This window comes from Gobius niger, assembly GCF_951799975.1.
Source record: "Gobius niger genome assembly, chromosome: 20".
Classification (NCBI taxonomy): Eukaryota; Metazoa; Chordata; class Actinopteri; order Gobiiformes; family Gobiidae; genus Gobius; species Gobius niger.
In genome coordinates, this window is record NC_136871.1 from 17,827,198 (window position 1) to 17,846,192 (window position 18,995).

An 18,995-nucleotide genomic window follows, 5' to 3' on the forward strand; every position below is an offset into this window, starting at 1 on the left:
CATCTAAATACATGAACGCTGTTTTATCTTCGATCTTCAATATTGTGTATTTATCCATTTGCTTCTCCTCCAAAGACATAACAAGCTGCTGTTTTGTTTTTGTTCTGGATGAGGTTGACCTTAAAGCCTTTTCTGCTCCTTGGTCAGCTCCTCTGCAAACAATAGTAATAATAATAATAATAAAGCGTACACTTGTATTGTGCTTTACAAGCCTGTATTACCAAGTTTCTCAAAGAGCTACACTCTAGTCGTTATTCATTCATAAGCTACGGGATCAGATAGAGCAAAGCAGTATGGCCTTAAAGCAACAAGTAACAGAGAAAACAGCATAACTCAGTGTCATCTGTCCACTTACCCTTAAGTAATAATAATATAAAATAATAAATCAGCCGTGGATGAAAAAGCCAAGTAAGGCTAATCTGAAGAAAAAAAAAAAAAAAAAGCCAAGTTGTTACCAAAAAGATGATCGACCAAATAGGCTGTGTTAATCACCCTGCTTTAATAATGTATGCAATTTTTCAACTGCAGTTTTTTTTTTTTTTTTTTTTACAGCGTTCTATTTGCTCCGTTATTCACAGCTATCTATATTTTCAGATTAGACGGTTTGCTTTTCATAATGCTTTGGCAGTGGTCGGACTGACAATTACACGGGTGTGGGTGGAGTGTGTTCGTGATCGTGTGTCTTAGTGAGAGCGCGCAAACAGAGAGAGAGAAAGAGAGAGAGAGAGAGAGAGAGAGAGAGAGAGAGAGAGAGCGAGAGAGAGAGAGCGAGAGAGAGAGAGAGAGAGAGAGAGAGAGAGAGAGAGAGAGAGAGAACGGAGGTGCGAAGTGAATGGCAGAGAGGATTGTGTGAAACCCGCGGACACTCAGCGCACTTTCCCGCCGTCCCCACATGCACACGCTGACCACAGGCAGGTGACCACAGGCAGGTACCCACTTCCCCCCCCCCCCGAACTGCAGAGGGTTCCTGTGGAGAAGAGGACAAGGAGCGTGTCTTTAGACCGATTGGTTTTGATTAGAGCGCAGCTATTCTGTGGACTTACCCATGCCCAACTATTGGCTGCTTTTTTCATTCACCGATTGCGTTTTTATCTGTTTTTCCTGTAGTTGTCACGAAGTAAAAGTATGACATCTGAACCCAGAGTGAACTGCCTCTTTCGCGTCTCAAAAGAAGGAATAATAGCCTGGTCTTATCCGGATGCTTCATGATCCTGCTTTCTCAGTGTCTTCTTCACGGTCACGTTGTAGTTTTAGTTGTTATCTCCGGTATTTTTTTCCCTCCCGAAAACAATGGAAGCTCCAGCAACAAGCGACAGTGCCTTGGTGCAGCAGCGCCCGTCGCACTCTAAGGAGGATGCATTGGAGAATCACACGCTGGTTTAAAGCAGTCCCCGTGTGTATTTGGCACCTGCGCTTTTGAAAAGCAACGCGTGGTTTTCTGAAACAGCAATGGTCTCAGGTGCTGGATTAGTGGAACTGTCCTGAGAAGTGGCTCGAGATTTGCGCTGCTTTAACTGTCGGGAGAGGGATTATTTTACAAACATGGCCAGGTTTTGCGTTAGGAGCACAAACCAACTCAATGCTGGTGTCGGGTTCAAAGTCCTGTGGATGCTTTACGCATTCCTGGACGTGGCCGGTTCCCAGGAGATTTACGCACCGCACTCTATCCGTGTGGAAGGCGATGTGACGCTGGGGGGGCTCTTCCCGGTCCACGCCAGGGGGGTCCCCGGGATGCCATGTGGAGATATCAAGAAAGAGAACGGCATTCATAGACTGGAGGCAATGATGTACGCGCTTGATCAAATAAATGGCGACGAGGAGCTGCTGCCCAACATCACACTGGGCGCACGGATCCTCGACACCTGCTCTCGAGACACGTACGCGCTTGAACAGTCATTGACTTTTGTCCAGGCGCTGATCCAAAAAGACACATCAGATGTGAGGTGCACAAATGGAGAGCCCCCAGTCTTTGTGAAACCCGAGAAAGTTGTGGGGGTGGTAGGTGCTTCCGCCAGCTCCGTGTCCATCATGGTGGCGAACATCCTGCGCCTCTTCCAGGTTAGTGTGCACGGGAATGTGTGTAGTAAGTCACTGAGTTCTACTTGTGCACTACCTACAAACGTTACCTCATGCTTTACAAAATAGTTATAATCATGTTAAAAAAAACAACAACAACATTGCACTTGCAAGACGTGGAAAAAGTTGGGGAAATTGTTCATTGCCACATGATGTTACTTTGTAATAAAGGTCAGAACTGTTGGATACTGAGGGTTAGGTATACCATGAGTTGCAATTGTTTAAGACAACTTTAGTCATATTGCTTGCTGCGTGTATTTCTTTCTAACCCTAAACCTCATCCAAACCAAATGGGTGTTGATCATTTTCTTGCTCCCATAAGTGTCTCTCGAAACTACTTTCCAAAGTTTGGTCGGGCTTCAGACTGGATGTGTTAGAGCACCTTGTGACTTTAAGTGAGACTGGCAAGTTGTTGATCTGTTGCTTCAGTACTGCCTGAGATTTTTTTACATTTGCGTCAAGACTGTTAACAGTTTGCTTGGATTTATAGCCTGTACATAGCCTATGTAATTCATAATGTTAAATCTTTCATGCTGATGCCTTTACACAGAAAGATATTATCCAAACATCCAGTACCAACCTTCATCAGACTCATTTGGTGTTTTTATTTTACTTTTTTGGCTCTATTGTACAGACAACTGAAACCCAATTGAGGTGAGCTCAAGAAGGTCATCCTTTGATGACATGTTCCCTGGGACATCCCGCAGAGTGCTGGTCAATCATCCCCTCCACTGCATCGCTCAGTGCAACCAAAATGGGAGACTCCTCATTTTCTCCTGTGATAGAAACTTGTCTGTGGGCCTGCTTGGCAACAGGTGCAAAATGACGGCTGAACAGCAGATCACCGGTAGTAAAAAACGGAACTTGAGGAGATAATTGTTGAAGTTAGACCTTTATTAAACCAGTTTTGAGATCAACTTAGCTAACTTTTGCATATTTAAGACCACCTAGAGATCGTGGACTTTTCACAGTCTGGGATGCAAACCTGTTGACATCACAGGGTAAAGCAATGTCAGATAATATTTTAAAGTATTGTGCAAAATCGACTTTTGTTGAGTCCTCAATTGCATGTTCGCTTTAATGCAGAAGTAGTTATGACTTATATTGAGTCCATATGGTATTATTCCATGTCAGATAACTTCATGGAATATATGAGGCACTCATGCTCTTGGGCCTCCATTGTATGTTTACTTATCTTGTCTTTCCTGGTGCTTCTTTTCAAAGTCATTTTTCCTCGTTTTCACTGCCATCCTTCCTCGTCGTGCTTCGTTCAGGCCTAACACTAGTTGACTCATCCCAGATTGAAGATGTGGGACCGTTTAATCCCCCTTGTCACGTCGCATTATACAGAAAAGTCCTTGTTAATCATTCACCTCCGCATGCAGCCTAAAAAAACGCAAACTTAAATGTTGTTACGCCACGACTTTGCATTGTGATGTTGTAATTGGCCGTTATACGTACATGTCACTGGCAGACAGGGCTTGTATCGGCTGTTGTGTGATCATTTCAGTTAATTTAATGGGCACTGGGCTACAGACCATTAGCCACATATAGTGCTTGGTTTCTCTAAGTGACATTGTAAATGTCTGTAATGAGGCTTACCATTATTTAACTCAGAAATGTACGGCCTGTTGGGAATTGCGAGATAGTAATTGTTTTGATGCTTAATCATTTAATGATGCTATGATGTAACTTCACAACGCATGCTCCAAATCTTCCTATGACAGATGTTTAGACATGCATTCACCATCTCTGAACAGGGACAGTTGCTTTAAAATTCGCAGGACGACATGAGTGCTGTAGCCTCCCTCTTCCACTGTTAAGCTTCGCCCCTCTGTGTGAGATACTCATGGTTATCGCATACTGCATTCAACATGTATTTTTTTTTTTTTTTTTTTTTTACAAAAGATGTTCCAACACGTTGCTTTCTATTCTATAAGGAAAGGATCGAATGTCAAATTTTGATTGGGAGAAACAACATTAACAAAGCTCTTTCCAAAAGCTTGTTATTTCCCTTGGTCTAAATATAGACAATGTGAAGCAAGGATGCTGTTAACGATACCTCCATGGTTCTGCTTCTCAACAGCAATCCTCATGTGACTAACTTACATTGCTGCAGATTCACCCGCGTTCGGTTAATCCCAGACCCCAGAGAGGCCAGATCCGCTCTCAGCTGCCTCTCCCCTTGTTTTGAGGTGTCTTTGTGTAGCTTCCCTGCCCTGTCACAGCTGCTTGGGAAGCCTCTTTTCCCTCGGTGTGTCTGCTAAGTATAAAGGGAGCGCTGTGGTGGAGTCAGTCCTCCCTTTGAGACCATGGCACAGCCACACAGACTCTTCTGTGTGGCTTAAATGACGTTCAGATAAACAACCAGTGATTATCAAGCTGTTTAAAATGCATTTCCAACTAAAACTCGTAAGCTCGTAATCACTATTGATTTCACTTTTTAATGCCAAACATATCTCCAGTTGCCGCCTGCAGCATACCCTTTTTACATTTCCCTACTTTTATGACTTTTCTAAAGTCACACATCACAAGACAAACCTTTGAGCATAAAACAGAAGTGGCTATAGGATTGCTCTGTGCTAGACCAATATTACCATTTTCCTGTGAGTCATGTTCCCTGGTCCCCTTGAACAATAGTCACAGAGCAAACAGGACACGGAGAGGAACAGAACAATTAAGCAACAGGAAAACACTTAATCACGTTTTCAAACACTGTCTGCAGTTAAGTTTCTAAAAAAAATACAACTGTGATTAAGAGCTCTTTGTCAATCTGATTGTGCTACTAATTAACTGTTTCCAAAACAATAAAGCAGCCTTTCCTTTACATTGTTCTGTATTACTGAAAGTGATTGCAATCTCACTTTTCAAAATGCCCTGTGATTAGAGGTCAGTAAGTTCTCTCCCCTAAAAGTCACACATACATATGTTCATGTTTTTGTTTGTTTCTTTGGATTAAGAAAAAATAATGCTTTACACCTGCAAAGTTTTGCAAGTGCTGTGTCTTAGGTCTAAAGAGACTTTCTAAATGAGATGTTTACATCCCCTGCAGCCCAGCAGAGTCACAAACATTAATTTGTAATAGCCAGAAAAGCTTGTTTTGGTCAGTGCTATTCATCAAACTTTCTGCTTGGGGTTAGCTGGAGAGTTAATAAGAAAAAAAGCTACATATGGACTGTACTGCAGCAATAGAGTGCAAAATACGTATCAACCCAGTTGTTACTGCTTGTTGTCAGTGACTTAGTTTTTTTTTTTCAATAGGTGTTTTAATTAAAAAATAAAGAAATGCAACTATTGCCTTAGGAAGGCGGTGTCCAAACCTTTTCATGGGGGGCCACATATTGAAGGTACCTGGGGTGAAGGGCCATAGATCGGTGGTCAGAGCTGCAAAACCTTTGACTATACAATGCTGGTTGTTAGGCTTCAAATAAAAAGGACCATCTCTGATGATGTGTACTGAATCAGCAAGAAGTCCGAGGGCCACCAGATATTGGTCTGAGGGCTGCGTTTGGCTGCCGGGCCGCACTTTGGACACCCCTGCCTTAGAATATTTTCTTAAAATAAATAAAGAAACAGACAGAACTGTTTTGACTAAATCACATGTTTGTCTTAATTTTATAGCAGTTCACAGCAGTTGTGATTATTCTTTCATCCCATGGCTTCTTGTGTTAGTTTCATCATAGACACGGTTTCCCACTACTTTGAATCCATCTATACAAGGTAAATGTTGTAGCTATAGTTACCACATCTATAACTCTAGGGTGACAATCGGAGTGGCACAGGTGTCAGTGATTTTTTTTGCTGTGGAGTCATAGTCACATTAACACCATTGTATGTAAAGTTTATGTCATGTTTTTTAATGTCATGTACAGTAAATTTTGATTAGCCTAATTGTCATTGCACTAAAGCACATTTTATTTTAGCCCTTGATCTCTCGGTGTGTGGTTGGAGGCGTTTCATTGCATTGTACATAAGCCAGAGGCTAATTTCTTGCTGCAAAGACAAAAGTGTGAATCACCGCGTTTCTGAATGACTCAATGCAAGTTTTTAAAGAAGCATGGATAGACAGAAGTGTCCTAGTTCTGGTTTGCATGCTCCTCTTCTTCTACGGAATGATGCTTGTTGCCATGGAGACCATTCAATGCTATTTTATCCTGCACCAGTTAATTACAATTCAATATATGCCGGCTGAATGAGGCTGTTGTCCCTTTAGTATTTCCATTCATTGGAAAGTGTTGAAAATGTTGAAAAGCCTGCCAGGTTTGAAATAGCATTTATATATCACTATTGCACATTCAATTACTTTACTTTTATAGGCAATGTAAAAATGACTTCAGAAGTAAAAGTTGTTGTTGAGGAGGAACAGTCATAGTAGAGATAGATAATATTTCCAATCAGTACCGGGACGCCTTGGGGTACTTGGAATCAAGTTTATTAGAAAATTGATACTCAACTCAAGTAATATTAGAATATAATACCATTTCAGTTACTTTGGTCCTTCTATTTTGTTACAGTTAAGATTAACTTTATTGTCACTGTAGGCATATTCATCCTCTATATTTGACCCATTGTTTGATGCCACTGGGGCGACCCGTAAGGAGCAGTGGGGGACCACAGTGCAGTGCCTGGGGCAGACAGGCTGATGGTCAGAATCTCCTGGCTGCAGTACTAATGAATAGGTTAACCTATTAATCGACATCTGTCTGTATACTTCTGTTTTTTTTTTCTTTTACCGTCAGATGTTTGATTTTATGTGTTGCCCTTGCGTGTGACCGTGCAGCCAGTCTTCCAGACAGCAGGACAAATGTTGCCCTCAGTGTGTTGAATTCCAGGACACACTGCTTGAAAGGGGGCCAGTCATCTCTCCCACAGTCAAGATTTATGTGTTGCCAACTTGGCCGGTCCAAAAGTCAAGGACATATCAGAGGGACATTGACTGTGATGGAGTCTGGGAAGATATCCAGTACGTAGTGGGGCGGGCGGGCGTGCTATCCGCATGCTCGAGCGGACGTGCTGTTCATAGCTGTGATTGGCTGAAATGCTTTTGGATTTGGGGCAGGCTTCCTGACATGTTGTCTTTGAAAGTTGAACGTGTATAGCTCACACAATTCAAATATACTCAGTCATGACCAACATAACATGGAGAAGTCATGATATTTGTATTAGTGACTTGTGGCATATCGTATGTTTGCCAAGTTTTAGCACGGAATTCTTATAGGCCTGGGAAGCAGCTGCATTGATATGATCAGCGAAAAAGGAACGGGCAGATATGGGGGATAACAGATGTACGGTTTACAATGTGTACCTTAAAGCATGCATTAGCTTGGCAATTACTGTATAATAATGCAAATTTCAGCTGTAAAACCCCTTTGTACGCCGTGCAACGCGGTCATTAAAATGAGATGCTATGTGGTTGATGCAAATCTATGACTTGCAGATGCACTTTTGGACTAGATACAGTTGTGAACACATGCTGCAATTACAGAGGAAGAAGTCGCCGTAGTTAAAAATAGCTTTCTGTGCAAAAGGGGAGAACAGCAGAAGTCTCCTGTGCGAACATCTAATGCTTGTCAACACAACCATCCAACGCAAACCCCTCCCGTAGGAGCTCTGTGTCTTTGTCATTCCCACACTCCTCTGGATCTGTGCTCCGGCCTTACATGCATGTAAAGGCGTGAAGCACATGTCAGATGTTGTGGAAGGCTACAGTGAAAATGCATAGTGTGAGTCAGTAGGATATGAGGCGTGAACCCTTGCTACAATATCTGATTATGTTTTTCTAATGAAAGTGTGATAAGGACCTTTAGAGTAAGCCATGCATATGAATATTTGGGCTTAGACTCCTCAGAATAGTTTGCAAAGATCCCCGTCATAAGAAGCACAATGCTTGATCTTCAAAGATTTAGTGTCTTAAAGGAAACATATCTATTTTTGATGGTGTGGGCAGAGCAAAGAGAAAAGTCAGAAAGTGCTTATTTTTTTTTCACACAGTGGAAGAATAGGCGGCGGTCTCTGTGTCCTCAGCCCACTGTCAGGGCTGCTCAGAGTGCTTGACTGATTCTCTGGAGCTCCCTCGCCCAAGGTCCGGAGATGCTCTACTTTTGTCTCCGGTGTATGTCTTGTTGACTCCATCCAAGGCTGACCTCAAAGAAACTCTAATCACGTTCATGGCCATTCCAATGTCACCTACTTCCGCCGGCGCTAATCAATGAAAGCAACGTTCAACTGGTGCGACTGAACTGCGACAAACTGATTTCTTGAGATTCCTCGGTGTTTAAGCATTTGTGAAACTTAAGTAGCTTTCCATTTCATCTACCCAGCAGTGCAGCAGCAATTCAGTGAGCACCCATAGAGAGTGGTTGGTGCACAGCAGTGGAGGAATCCGCATAAAATCGAAGTAGTGGGATGCCAGTGTGGAAGCTATTGTCTTTGTCTCGACAGATATGCAAAATAATCATGTGGGATGTGACCCAGGCTACATGGCCTAATTAAGGAATTCATTATTTTTAGCAGTGGGATCATCCTTGTTTGAAGCCCTGCATCTAATATTGCTTTGTTCTCTCATTAGAGATTGATGCCACTATTCCAGCCCTAAGTGCGTTGTTGTCATATTTTAGTGATTCTAACAGCTGTTACGTTATCTATTTTAACATTGTATTCATTAGACCGCAAAGAGACTATACGGAGTTTAAAAATGTTAAAAAGTATTTTCTTCCCCGTACATGTTCCAGCCATGTCCTAATGTGTAGAATGAGCTCAGACCTATTCACCACAACTGTCTCTAAAATCCTGCAGTCACTTAAAAAGTAGTTACTTTGGGTCCGAAGTGCCCTCACCCATGAGCTTAATATAGAGACTGCAGCTGCCATAAGACCTGAGGTGGCAGTAGTGAGCATAAAATTACCAACTTGCATCTAGTCTCTTTAAACTATCTTTAGATATAACTTAAATAACTTAAATGACTTAACACTCACTGAGAATTTAAGTCACTGAAAAGTTTCATTCTGCTGAACAAGAGAAAATACACATATAAAAACATGTCCATGTCTGCGTAGGTTTCTTCCAGGTGCTCTGATGCACATTGAGTTGCCTTTTGTGTATCTTGTAAGGTTTCTAAGGAGTTATCATAACATAATGGCTTTGCACATACCATAAAATGATAAACTGGGGAGGAGCTTTGAATGAAGCCACTGCTCCTGGATCTCTGAGCTGGCCTTTGGATTCCTAATCAAACTTACTAGACTCATTTTACTTCACAATTGCATATTCTGAGTATTTTAGAGAGGGTTTTGTGTGTTGATTGAAATTAAACACATTCATTGAAATATAAAGTCCACGGTGAAAGGTTGTGATATACCCGCTGTGTTCGATGTTTATCTGTTAGTCACTAATTGTGATTTCTCGCTATCTCACAGAAAGGCAGAGCTGAACTTCAAAAACATGTGTTTTTGTTTTTAATGCTAATTGAACGTCATAAAACATTTGATTGCAGATTCTTGAACTCCTGTCAGCTAAAAGTAGCTTTGCCTTTTACGCATCTATCTGTGTTGCGGATGCTTTGTTTAGAACTCCCATTTAAATAAATGCGTAAAGAAATGATCCAATTGTTTGTGTCTCTACTTAATCACAATTTGAAAATCAGACATTGCAACAGATGAAACAATTCAAATCAATCAGAACCCCTATGTGGAATAACATATTCTTAAATAATGTCCATTGATAACCATCTTGAAACCTGGGATAATAAGGTTATTGTGATATTTGCATAATATACAAATATTGTGATAACTAACATGAAAGTCTCTGAATATCATGTTTTGTCTGAGCCTTAACAGCTGAGCTCCAGCCTGTTTGGCTGTGGGTCTCTGTGGGCTGTGTCTGCTCATCCACACATGGATCCTATTGTCTGAGGCCAAGCACAAAACAACAGTTCGGCAGCTCTGCTGATATTGATGTTCCTCTAATGTTCACCGATCACAATAAATACAAACCAACAACAACAAAAACTGTTGGAAAGAAGAGCAAGAGGAGAGTGTCTCCAGAATAAGAATATACTTTTGAACATGTGCAAATGGGAAAATGGTAAAAATGCACTGTGCAAACAGTGATGTAGCGAATATTCAAATGACTGATTTGCTGTGGTACTATTAATAAAGTAAAGCCAAGACTTTATTAAAAAATAAATGAATAATTATAATTCAATTCATTGTATTGTTCTGCCAGCTTTACATTAAACTGTATAAACATTCTAGAGCATGCGCCACAACAGCAACTTTACTGTCATTCAAGGACCGTACTACAACAATATGTAGTTTACAAACACTGATAGAGCAAGATAATGGTGGTGAAGACTATTTGATGCAAAGAGAAAGAAGTTGAGACACAGGAAGTGAGTGGATGATCAGTGGACAATGGCTGTGTGAGAGGAAACTCACAGATGAGATGAGAATGGAGTCTCACCCTTTCTACTGGAATATACAAAACATGCTCTTATAAAATGTGTGTTATAAAATACAGCATTTAGAATAAAGCACAAGGATGGTTACTTGTAGTCACAGAAATAAGCAGCATCACTCCCATGGAAATGACCTAGTGCCACTCCACTTCAGTTACAAGTCAGGTCTGAGGAGAGGTGAGCCACTCACAGAAGAGAGCGCGTTTTTGTTTATTCTATTTTTTATTTTTTTTATTAAAACACCCACAACATCATGCTTATTTCAATTACTGTGAACTGTTAGGCTGTCTTAAAGCAATCAAGAGCTTTTTACTGTCTATACTGTGGCTGTGAGGATCTTTTTTAAAGGTTGTAAATTGTGCAACGCTGGTCTGGAGATCACCAGAGTTTAAAGAAGGTTAGAAGAAAAGCACAACATGTTCTGTGCTCAAACTTGAGTTAAATCTTTTCCATTGGATTAAAGTTGACACAGTGCACTTCCCCCCGATGCCGAGCTGAAAAACACACTTTTGAGGGATTAAGTCACATTTCCCTAATTTCATACGCGAAAAGACAACTGTTTTGTGCAATGAAGCCTCTTTCAACCTAATGCTGCATTTTTTCTCTCATAGTGATGTTTCAACTGTGACATTATGCTACAGACTCGACTATTCTGCCACATCTTTTGGCAGAACAGAAATGATGTATTTATCTGGGAAAGCTCAAGGGCACAGACGACTGCACCCACTGGTTTTAGCATTGTTTTAACATCTGGCCATTGTCGGAATTATCGAAGCACCATGCACATGTTTTATATCATTTCAAAGAAAGCAATGAGTATTTACTCCAGTTTCCACAATAGACTTTGGGCTAGATTGTTATTCTTTGTTGACAGTAATCCAGTCAGTTCGTACTGTGTCCATATATCAAATATTGCGGTCCCCTGGTGCTTTCATGTTGGGGCTGTATTTCAGTGTGCCATGTACAGTGATGTTTATTGACCTGTGACTATGCGGGAATTTCCCTTAAGGGACAATTAAAATGGAACCGGAACTTATCATGTTATCTCCTATTTTTATTAACTTCCCTACACCAGGTGGCCTTGTTAAGAGCACTAACTGTGACTTATTGATGGTGTGTGCCTTTAGGTGATAAAGTATAGCTCCGGGCTGAGTGAGTGCAGAGTAAATAAAAGCGTCAGCATGAGTAAAGTTTGTTTGGCTTCTCATTGTGCGTTTGCCACTTAATCAGTAATGGTGCAATTAGCAGTCAACATGAAATGAATATAGACAAAAGTAAATTAAATGTAAAAATGTATATATATATAATATAGTATATAAAAAAGACAGTTCACAGCCGCTGTCCATTAAAACGGCTCCACAAGTCTGTCCCACATCCCTTTAAAGTCTTTAATCCTCACAAAATCTGCGGGGCCGTGCACAAAGGTGACGGCGTATTGAGGAGGCACGATCTGTATGTTCGCTGTTCACCTGCCGCTCATCCCCTTCTCTAAAGTGCAAGCCTGTGCGCGAGCGTATTCCTGCTGGATCGATATTCTCTGCTTTTGAGGAGTCCATGATAAAAAAAAATCCTAATGTTCGGACAAACGTTCTGCAGTGCCGATCACTGTTTCCTGCTAGTTTATGGGGGCGACGGTGGCTCAGTTGGTGGAGCGGGTCGTCTCGGGATCAGAAGGTTGTGGGTTCGAATCCCAGCTCCAGCAAATGCACACTGCCGTTGTGTCCTTGGGCAAGACACTTCACCAGTCACCCATTCCCACACATTGGTGTATGAATGGGTGACTGGTTCTTTACTGTAAAGGCTTTGGGCCTGGTAAAGGTAGAAAAGAGCTATATAAGTTGAGACCATTAATGTGTGCCTGTGCAGGAGCTGACATGCACATGTGGATACATCTGGATGAGCGCATGGAGGGCTTGGAGTTTGTCTTTTTCCTGCGCCAACACATGCATGTACACGATTAAATAATAATAATATCAGACATAAATGAGGCTTTATCTATAGGTATTTCCTTAAAGCCAAGAGGATTGGTTTGCTGTAATTATATATATATATATATATATATATTAAAATGATAATTATTGATTGAATAAACTCATTTGCATCTCACATTTACAGCACTAATAACACGCACAGTTTCTCAGAGTAAATCAGGTGAACACGCCCACTCGCTAGTTCTAAGTACTACTCGCAATTTAGCACCTGTAAATGACCTCCTTACTATACTGACCTCCATTACACAGTTAGATCAACTAAATCAACCAATTGCTGAATGAGTTCTCTACATGACTCAGGCCTCCACATAAATGTCTCAGGGCACATACATCAATAGGCCATTAGCATATTTACTCAAGATGTAATAATATGGATATAAATTAGCATGAATGCATGACACATTGAACATTTTTCTTTTTTTCCCAATTATGCTCAACAATAGCAAGCAGCCCAATTATATTCACCTTAGAGCAAGGTCATGCTGAACAGATCCCCCTGTCATGAAGGATAAAGTTAATTGGTTGCTTTATTAATTAACTGCAGTAGGTGCTAAGTAAAAAAAAAAAAAAAGCACACACACATTCTCACCAAGAAAATTAAATCCAAGTCGCAATTTTAATGGATAGTCCCAATTATCATTGGGCTGCAAATGTATATTTTTGGCTTAACCATTCATACCGCTGTGCCAGCTTAGAATTATACAGTTAAATGTGTCTTTAGAAAACATTACTTCTCAGTTTAATCATATCATACATCAAAAGACAGGATCAAGGCACTTCTATTACTTTATTTCAGACGCCAGCGCGTCATCAGCGCACCCTGCCTTTTATTCAAGTACATTCTGGCCCTCAGATCTCGATGAGAACCTGTTTCTCCTGCTTACAGAGGTGATCTAGTGAGCACTCACAACTTCGTAATCATGTCATCCTTTAATTATCTCTGTGATACTGTTAGGTGTTTGGGCATCTTTGTTCTGTTTGGCCGGCTCTTCAGGGTCATCTTTCTATTCACACTTTGTTGTTTTTTGGGCATGAGAGGGCTTTTTGAAGATTAGGATTGGACAGGACAGGATTGGATTAAATTATAGCAAAATTGCAGTTTGCATTTGGTATTTAAGGTTGGTATCATAACAATAAGGCAAGCATGTAAAACAAATGAAATCCATGCTCTAGACCAGGGGTCCCCAACTAAATCAGCTCGAGGTCTCTTTTGTAACTTTCGACATATGTCCAGGGTCCAGACATATGCAGTCATTGCGCATTGAGTTGCCTTGTGTACGAAATGCGCGGCATAAATAAAGTTGCCTTGCCTTGCCTTGAAAATGTTAAAGGTCCACCAGTTGGGGACCCCTGCTCTAGACCTTAGTATGAAACTTTAGCATCAGCATATGTTTAAGTTTGGGTCCATCCATCCATTATCTTTTGCTTTATCCATGACCGGGTCAGCAGTGTGAGTAAAGAGATGCCCAGACTTCCTTATCCACGTGCACTTCTCAGGCCAGCTCACAGACATAATCCCTCCAGCATGTCTCAGGTCTTCTTCGAGGTCTCCTTCCATGCCCGGAACACTTCCCGATTGAGGCGACCAGGAGACATCTGAAGCAGATACCTGAGCCAACTCAGCTGGCTCCTCTCGATGTGAAGGGGCAGTGACTGAGCTCCTCACCCTATTTCTAAGGGTGCACCCAGCCAACCTGTGAAAGAAAACTCTTTTTGGCTGCTTGTGTCCGCGATCTTGTCCTTTTGGTCATTACCCACATCTCATGACCATATGTGAGTGTGGGAGATTGACCGGTAAAGCGAGAGCAAACGAGAGAGCAAACGAGAGAGCAAACTTGCGCACAGATGCACATACCATGGAAAATAGGAGACATTGAGCTACATAAAGCATTCTCTGGATCACAAGCAGCAAAAAGTTGCTTATTTCATGAAATCCACCGCATATTTATGTTAAAAACCTGCTGTAAAGATGATAGAGTGAGTGGTTGCTGAATACAATGGCAGCAATGAGCCATTTGACCCGATCCATGGGCAGCCTGTGAGGACCGCAGGGGAACCTGCAACCCGCACATCACGAGTAGTAATGCATGAATTCATCATGAAAGCATGCATGATTTCATGTACCCTTATTATAAAGTATTACAGAGTTGTTCTTCAAATAAAGTGGATTGGATTGATTCGATTGGTGTAGTTTGAGAGTGTGTTTAATTTTAATGAGCTACACCTCCCTCTCGCTTTTTTTTTTCTTCATTAAATATTTCTGCTTAGGGCACCAAAATGGCTTGCAGGGGTCCTGCCTACAAGCCAACAAGGCCCTGTAGGACAACTTCTTCAGCTTGATGGCATGCCTTACTTCCACCCACCACCACTGGGTCCGGGGGTTGCTGCGACAGGCACCAGAGACCTGGCTACACCTACGAGCGGAGGACATGGTCCACTCGGACTCCAATCAAGGAGAAGCTCTTCCGGCAGTGGGAGTTGAAGACCCTGCTGACACAGGGATCTGCCAGACGTATCCCAACAGACCCTCACGACACAGTTGAGTCTGCCAGGGCTGACCACACTTCCCACAAGGTGGTGATGGGTTGACAGCTCTGCCCTTCTCTTCACCTGAGTGTCCGAGACACACAGCCGTAGCTCAGATGTCACAGCTACAATGTCGGTCAGAAAAACAGATCAAACTCAAGTCTTTAGCCCAGTCTTCACATGTAAGTGTAGTGACTCTCTATATCTCTACTCATGACATCTTCCTCCTCCCAGTGAATTTCCTCAGTTGACTGGTCTGCCATCGCGCATTAGCCCTGCTGACCCCCCAGAGGGAGAAGCCGGCCGTGAATGAACACCAACAAATACATTGACTCACATTGTAGTGGGTTCCCACTGACTTATCTGTGTAGCTTATCTAGTCTGTTGACCCACACTGTTGTCAGTACACTCTAAAAAGGCGGTAATGGTTTGTTTGCCGTGGTGTGTGTGAGTCTCGAGCAGGTGACATTATCTCCACCTGTGTTTGGTGTGGGCCTACAGTCGCAACAGCTCACTGCCACTGGGCCTGGATGCACACAATCTTCATGTCTGAAGGAACAACCACAGCATCACATCAAATCTGTACATGACTGTGCAGGGGGAGTCTGCTATCGCGATACAAGTACAGCTACGACTACTGCTGTACCACTTCTGTTGCTAGGGGTATGAACATGAATGAGAATGTCACAGGAACATACTGTATTATAATTTGTACAGTTGAGCATTTATCAACACAGCTTTTCATATTATTTATTCATGTATTTTAATTATTTGCTTGTTTTAGCTTGTGTGCTAATTGTCAAATCAAATACTTTTCAGCAAAAATAATGGCGATTAATGAGATTTTTGCCTTTAAAATGCAAAGGTTATGATATCATTGAAGATAGAAAGGGTGTGACATCAAACAAACAGCCCAGAGCTATTATCTACTCTGTTCACTGCAAGAATTAGCTTGGAAATCATAAGATTTCATTTAAAAAAAAAAAAAAAACCCTGCAAAATATTTATGCGGGGGGAAAAATGGAAAAGCCAGGGAAAATTATATTAATGCAAGAGTGGATTAACTTGAAAATATATTGACACTGCTCTATGGATATAGCTGCTCTAAATGCAGCTTGTTTTAGCACATGAAATGCCTCTGTGCCCAGCTCATGTGAAAACGCCCCACAGCGTTGACTGGTCTCATCAATCATCCACATTCATTAAGCAAAGCCGCTGCACTTCAGCTCACAGTGAGAGCAGACAGAAGGCCCTGACTGGCAGCTGTCATATTTCAGAAAGTGAAAGTCAAGATAAAGCTGAAGAGGGGCAGGTACTGTTTAATTTTCTATATAATCACAACTCGAGCATGGAAGAGCAGCAGCTGGCATCTATCTTTGAGGAACTGCACATATAGCATCTGTGTAGGGTAATAATTAGAGATGGGGATAACAATGTATCAGCATTTTAACATATGCATTTTTCCTTAAAGCAATCGTATGGAAATAATGTGCAATATACAGTTAGTATATGGTTGTTCTTGTTGCTAGGTTTCTTTGGACAGGAAGTAGTAATTGGTCTTGAGTGATGGCATCTTTTTCTTAGAGTAAATTCCGGCTGCATACTACAACAAATTGCTGCAATGAAACAGTCTGTTAGGCAATATAAGCCTATATCTTTCAAGGTAGTATGGGAGCCACAACCACATACTATACTAACCCACTATTTTTGTCATAGAAAGTATGTATATAAATATATTTATATATACATTAGTGTTGATGCTGTCCAAAATGTTGTGTTTTTATCACATTAACGCAAATCAATTTTAAAGAACAGGCCACTGTTTAGCTCAGACGAGTTGATACGTACCCGTCTGGTCTTTGTGCGTGCCTGTGGAAGAGTGTGGTAGCTTCCAACTTCATCCCTGTTTAGAGGAATACATTGGGAGAGGCTTTTTATGGCGCGATTAACACTGTTTGTGACCTCATGTTCTTTATAAGCTGTGGTTCAGTGAGCAGCAGTTGTTGACCAATGTGCAGCTCTGCTTCCTCCCTATCAGTGATCTATTGTCAGCGCTGTTGGCTCTTTTAAAGGAATAGGCCACTGTTTTTGCAGAGATATGTTCTTACCTGAGTTTAGACGAGTTGATGCGTACCCATCTGGTCTTTACCCTATTTAAATACGATTACGTGAGCCTTTACATGATCCATGTATAGTCCCACAAAATTAAACTTGTTGATTTTGTGGATATAAAAGAGTACTATATTGTAAGGCGTAGCAATACCTTAGGAGCACTTCCACGTCCGCGCAGTAAAGTCGAAGTGCTCCAAAGGTATTATTCTTCTCTATGTTGGGAAACAGCTTAACTGAACTCTACTGAACACCTTTTCTCCTTTTTGTGTGAAGAGGATTTTATATCTTTGTTTTTACCAATACAACACAGGTTTATTATCTGTCTGGTGGAAATAGTTCTTTTCAATCCCAAGGAAACCTTAAGTGATGTGAGTCTGTCCAGGCTACTTGCACTGAGGTGTAGTACACACTCTGCAATTACCAGTTAATCAGACAGCTGAGAGCCCCTCATACTATTATTCACTCTTATGGGAAATTAAAGTTCCCTTCATAAATATTGCCTTGAGCCTGTCAAGATGATATTTAAAATTTATTTCAGGAGAGAGTAGTGGGGCTCATTAGACAGTAAGAGTCACAGAAGGCAAATATCACTGTGAGACAGAATCTGTGCTTTAGGCAGATAAAAATCTGAAAATAAAAAAAAGTCCAGTTGTTTTTGAGGTTTCAGTGAGAAAAGATGCAGGTTTCTTGATCAGACACAATACCATGTGAAGAAAACTTTAAACTGAGTAAAATAGGAGAAAGTTTCTTTATGTTTATTTCCAAACTAATTTCAACCTTGGTATCCGGCAATTAATTCTAAATGTGGGGCTGCACTGTGTCAGCATGTGTCAGTGATGGGAGAGGGGGCTGGACTCTGTTGGTGAACTGGTGGAGAAAAGAATGAGGAGTGTGATGCTCAGAGAAGCCCCTGCAGTAATCGATTCCTTTCCATGCACTGGAGAGTCATTTGTCCCTGCCGGCATAAGTAAGTAAGTAAGTAAGTGCTTTATTTGTCATTGCACAACTGTACAACGCAATTGTGTTCAGGTGTTAGTCCTGCCACTGTGGGTCAACCTGACCAGCATGTTTTTGGAGGGGAAACTGTTGCACCCGGAGAAAACCTGGCTGACTGCCTTCAGTGCCTCTCTGATCCTCTGAAACGGTGCGCACATTGGGTTTGTCCCTGCTTCAGAGCGTGGTGTCCTGTACTGGTCAGCTCTACCTCCTTCCTCTTCCTCCCTCCGCTCCACGCCCGTCCGTCCGTCAAAAATGTCTGTCCAAAATATAACGTAAGCATAAACAACTTGTATTTCACTTAAAATGTATTTTAGTAAAACCCACATTTAATTGGAACATGTTTGTGCCATCCAGTATCGGGGACACCATTTTTATTTTTTACCAAAAATACATTTTAATAATCATACATAGCAACACTATTTGAAGGCAGACAGTATTGGTCTCCTGTCTCTGCTGGTACCAAAAGTGAAAGCCAGTGCGCTGCACTGATTACATGTCAGGGTTGCCAGCTTGAGTCCACCCCTCAGTGTTAACAGGGCCAAATCAAAACTTAACTCCCAATTTGGATGAAAGATGGTAATCTGTCCCACAGGGCTGACGTTAACATCTCAGAATGTGCAAGAACTTTTCCCCTCTTCCATGTTGCTTGCTTGTGGTTCGATAATGAGCAGATAAACACAAGGGAGGAATGCAGTTTTAGCTTAGGCATGCAATAGTGGAATCGCACAGGGAAAGGATTAAGAGAGAGGCAATTGAATAAGTTGTTCCTTGAAGTCGGCATCTGCCTAGAAGTCACTCATCACTCTGTGGATATTATCAATAAAGCTTTGAGGGGC

At 41.6% G+C, this 18,995-nt stretch overlaps 1 protein-coding gene across 2 annotated transcripts in view; it reads left to right on the forward strand.

Annotated features, from left to right (window-relative positions):
* The first annotated feature begins 833 nt into the window (after positions 1 to 833).
* Positions 834 to 18,995, forward strand: part of grm7 (glutamate metabotropic receptor 7) — a 197,320-nt gene continuing 179,158 nt past the window's right edge. For both annotated transcript variants that reach the window (XM_079578333.1, XM_079578332.1), the window contains exon 1: positions 834 to 2,058. In XM_079578333.1, the coding sequence (XP_079434459.1) occupies positions 1,543 to 2,058 (516 nt within the window). In that variant the 5' untranslated portion in view covers positions 834 to 1,542. The remainder of the gene's footprint in view (positions 2,059 to 18,995) is intronic.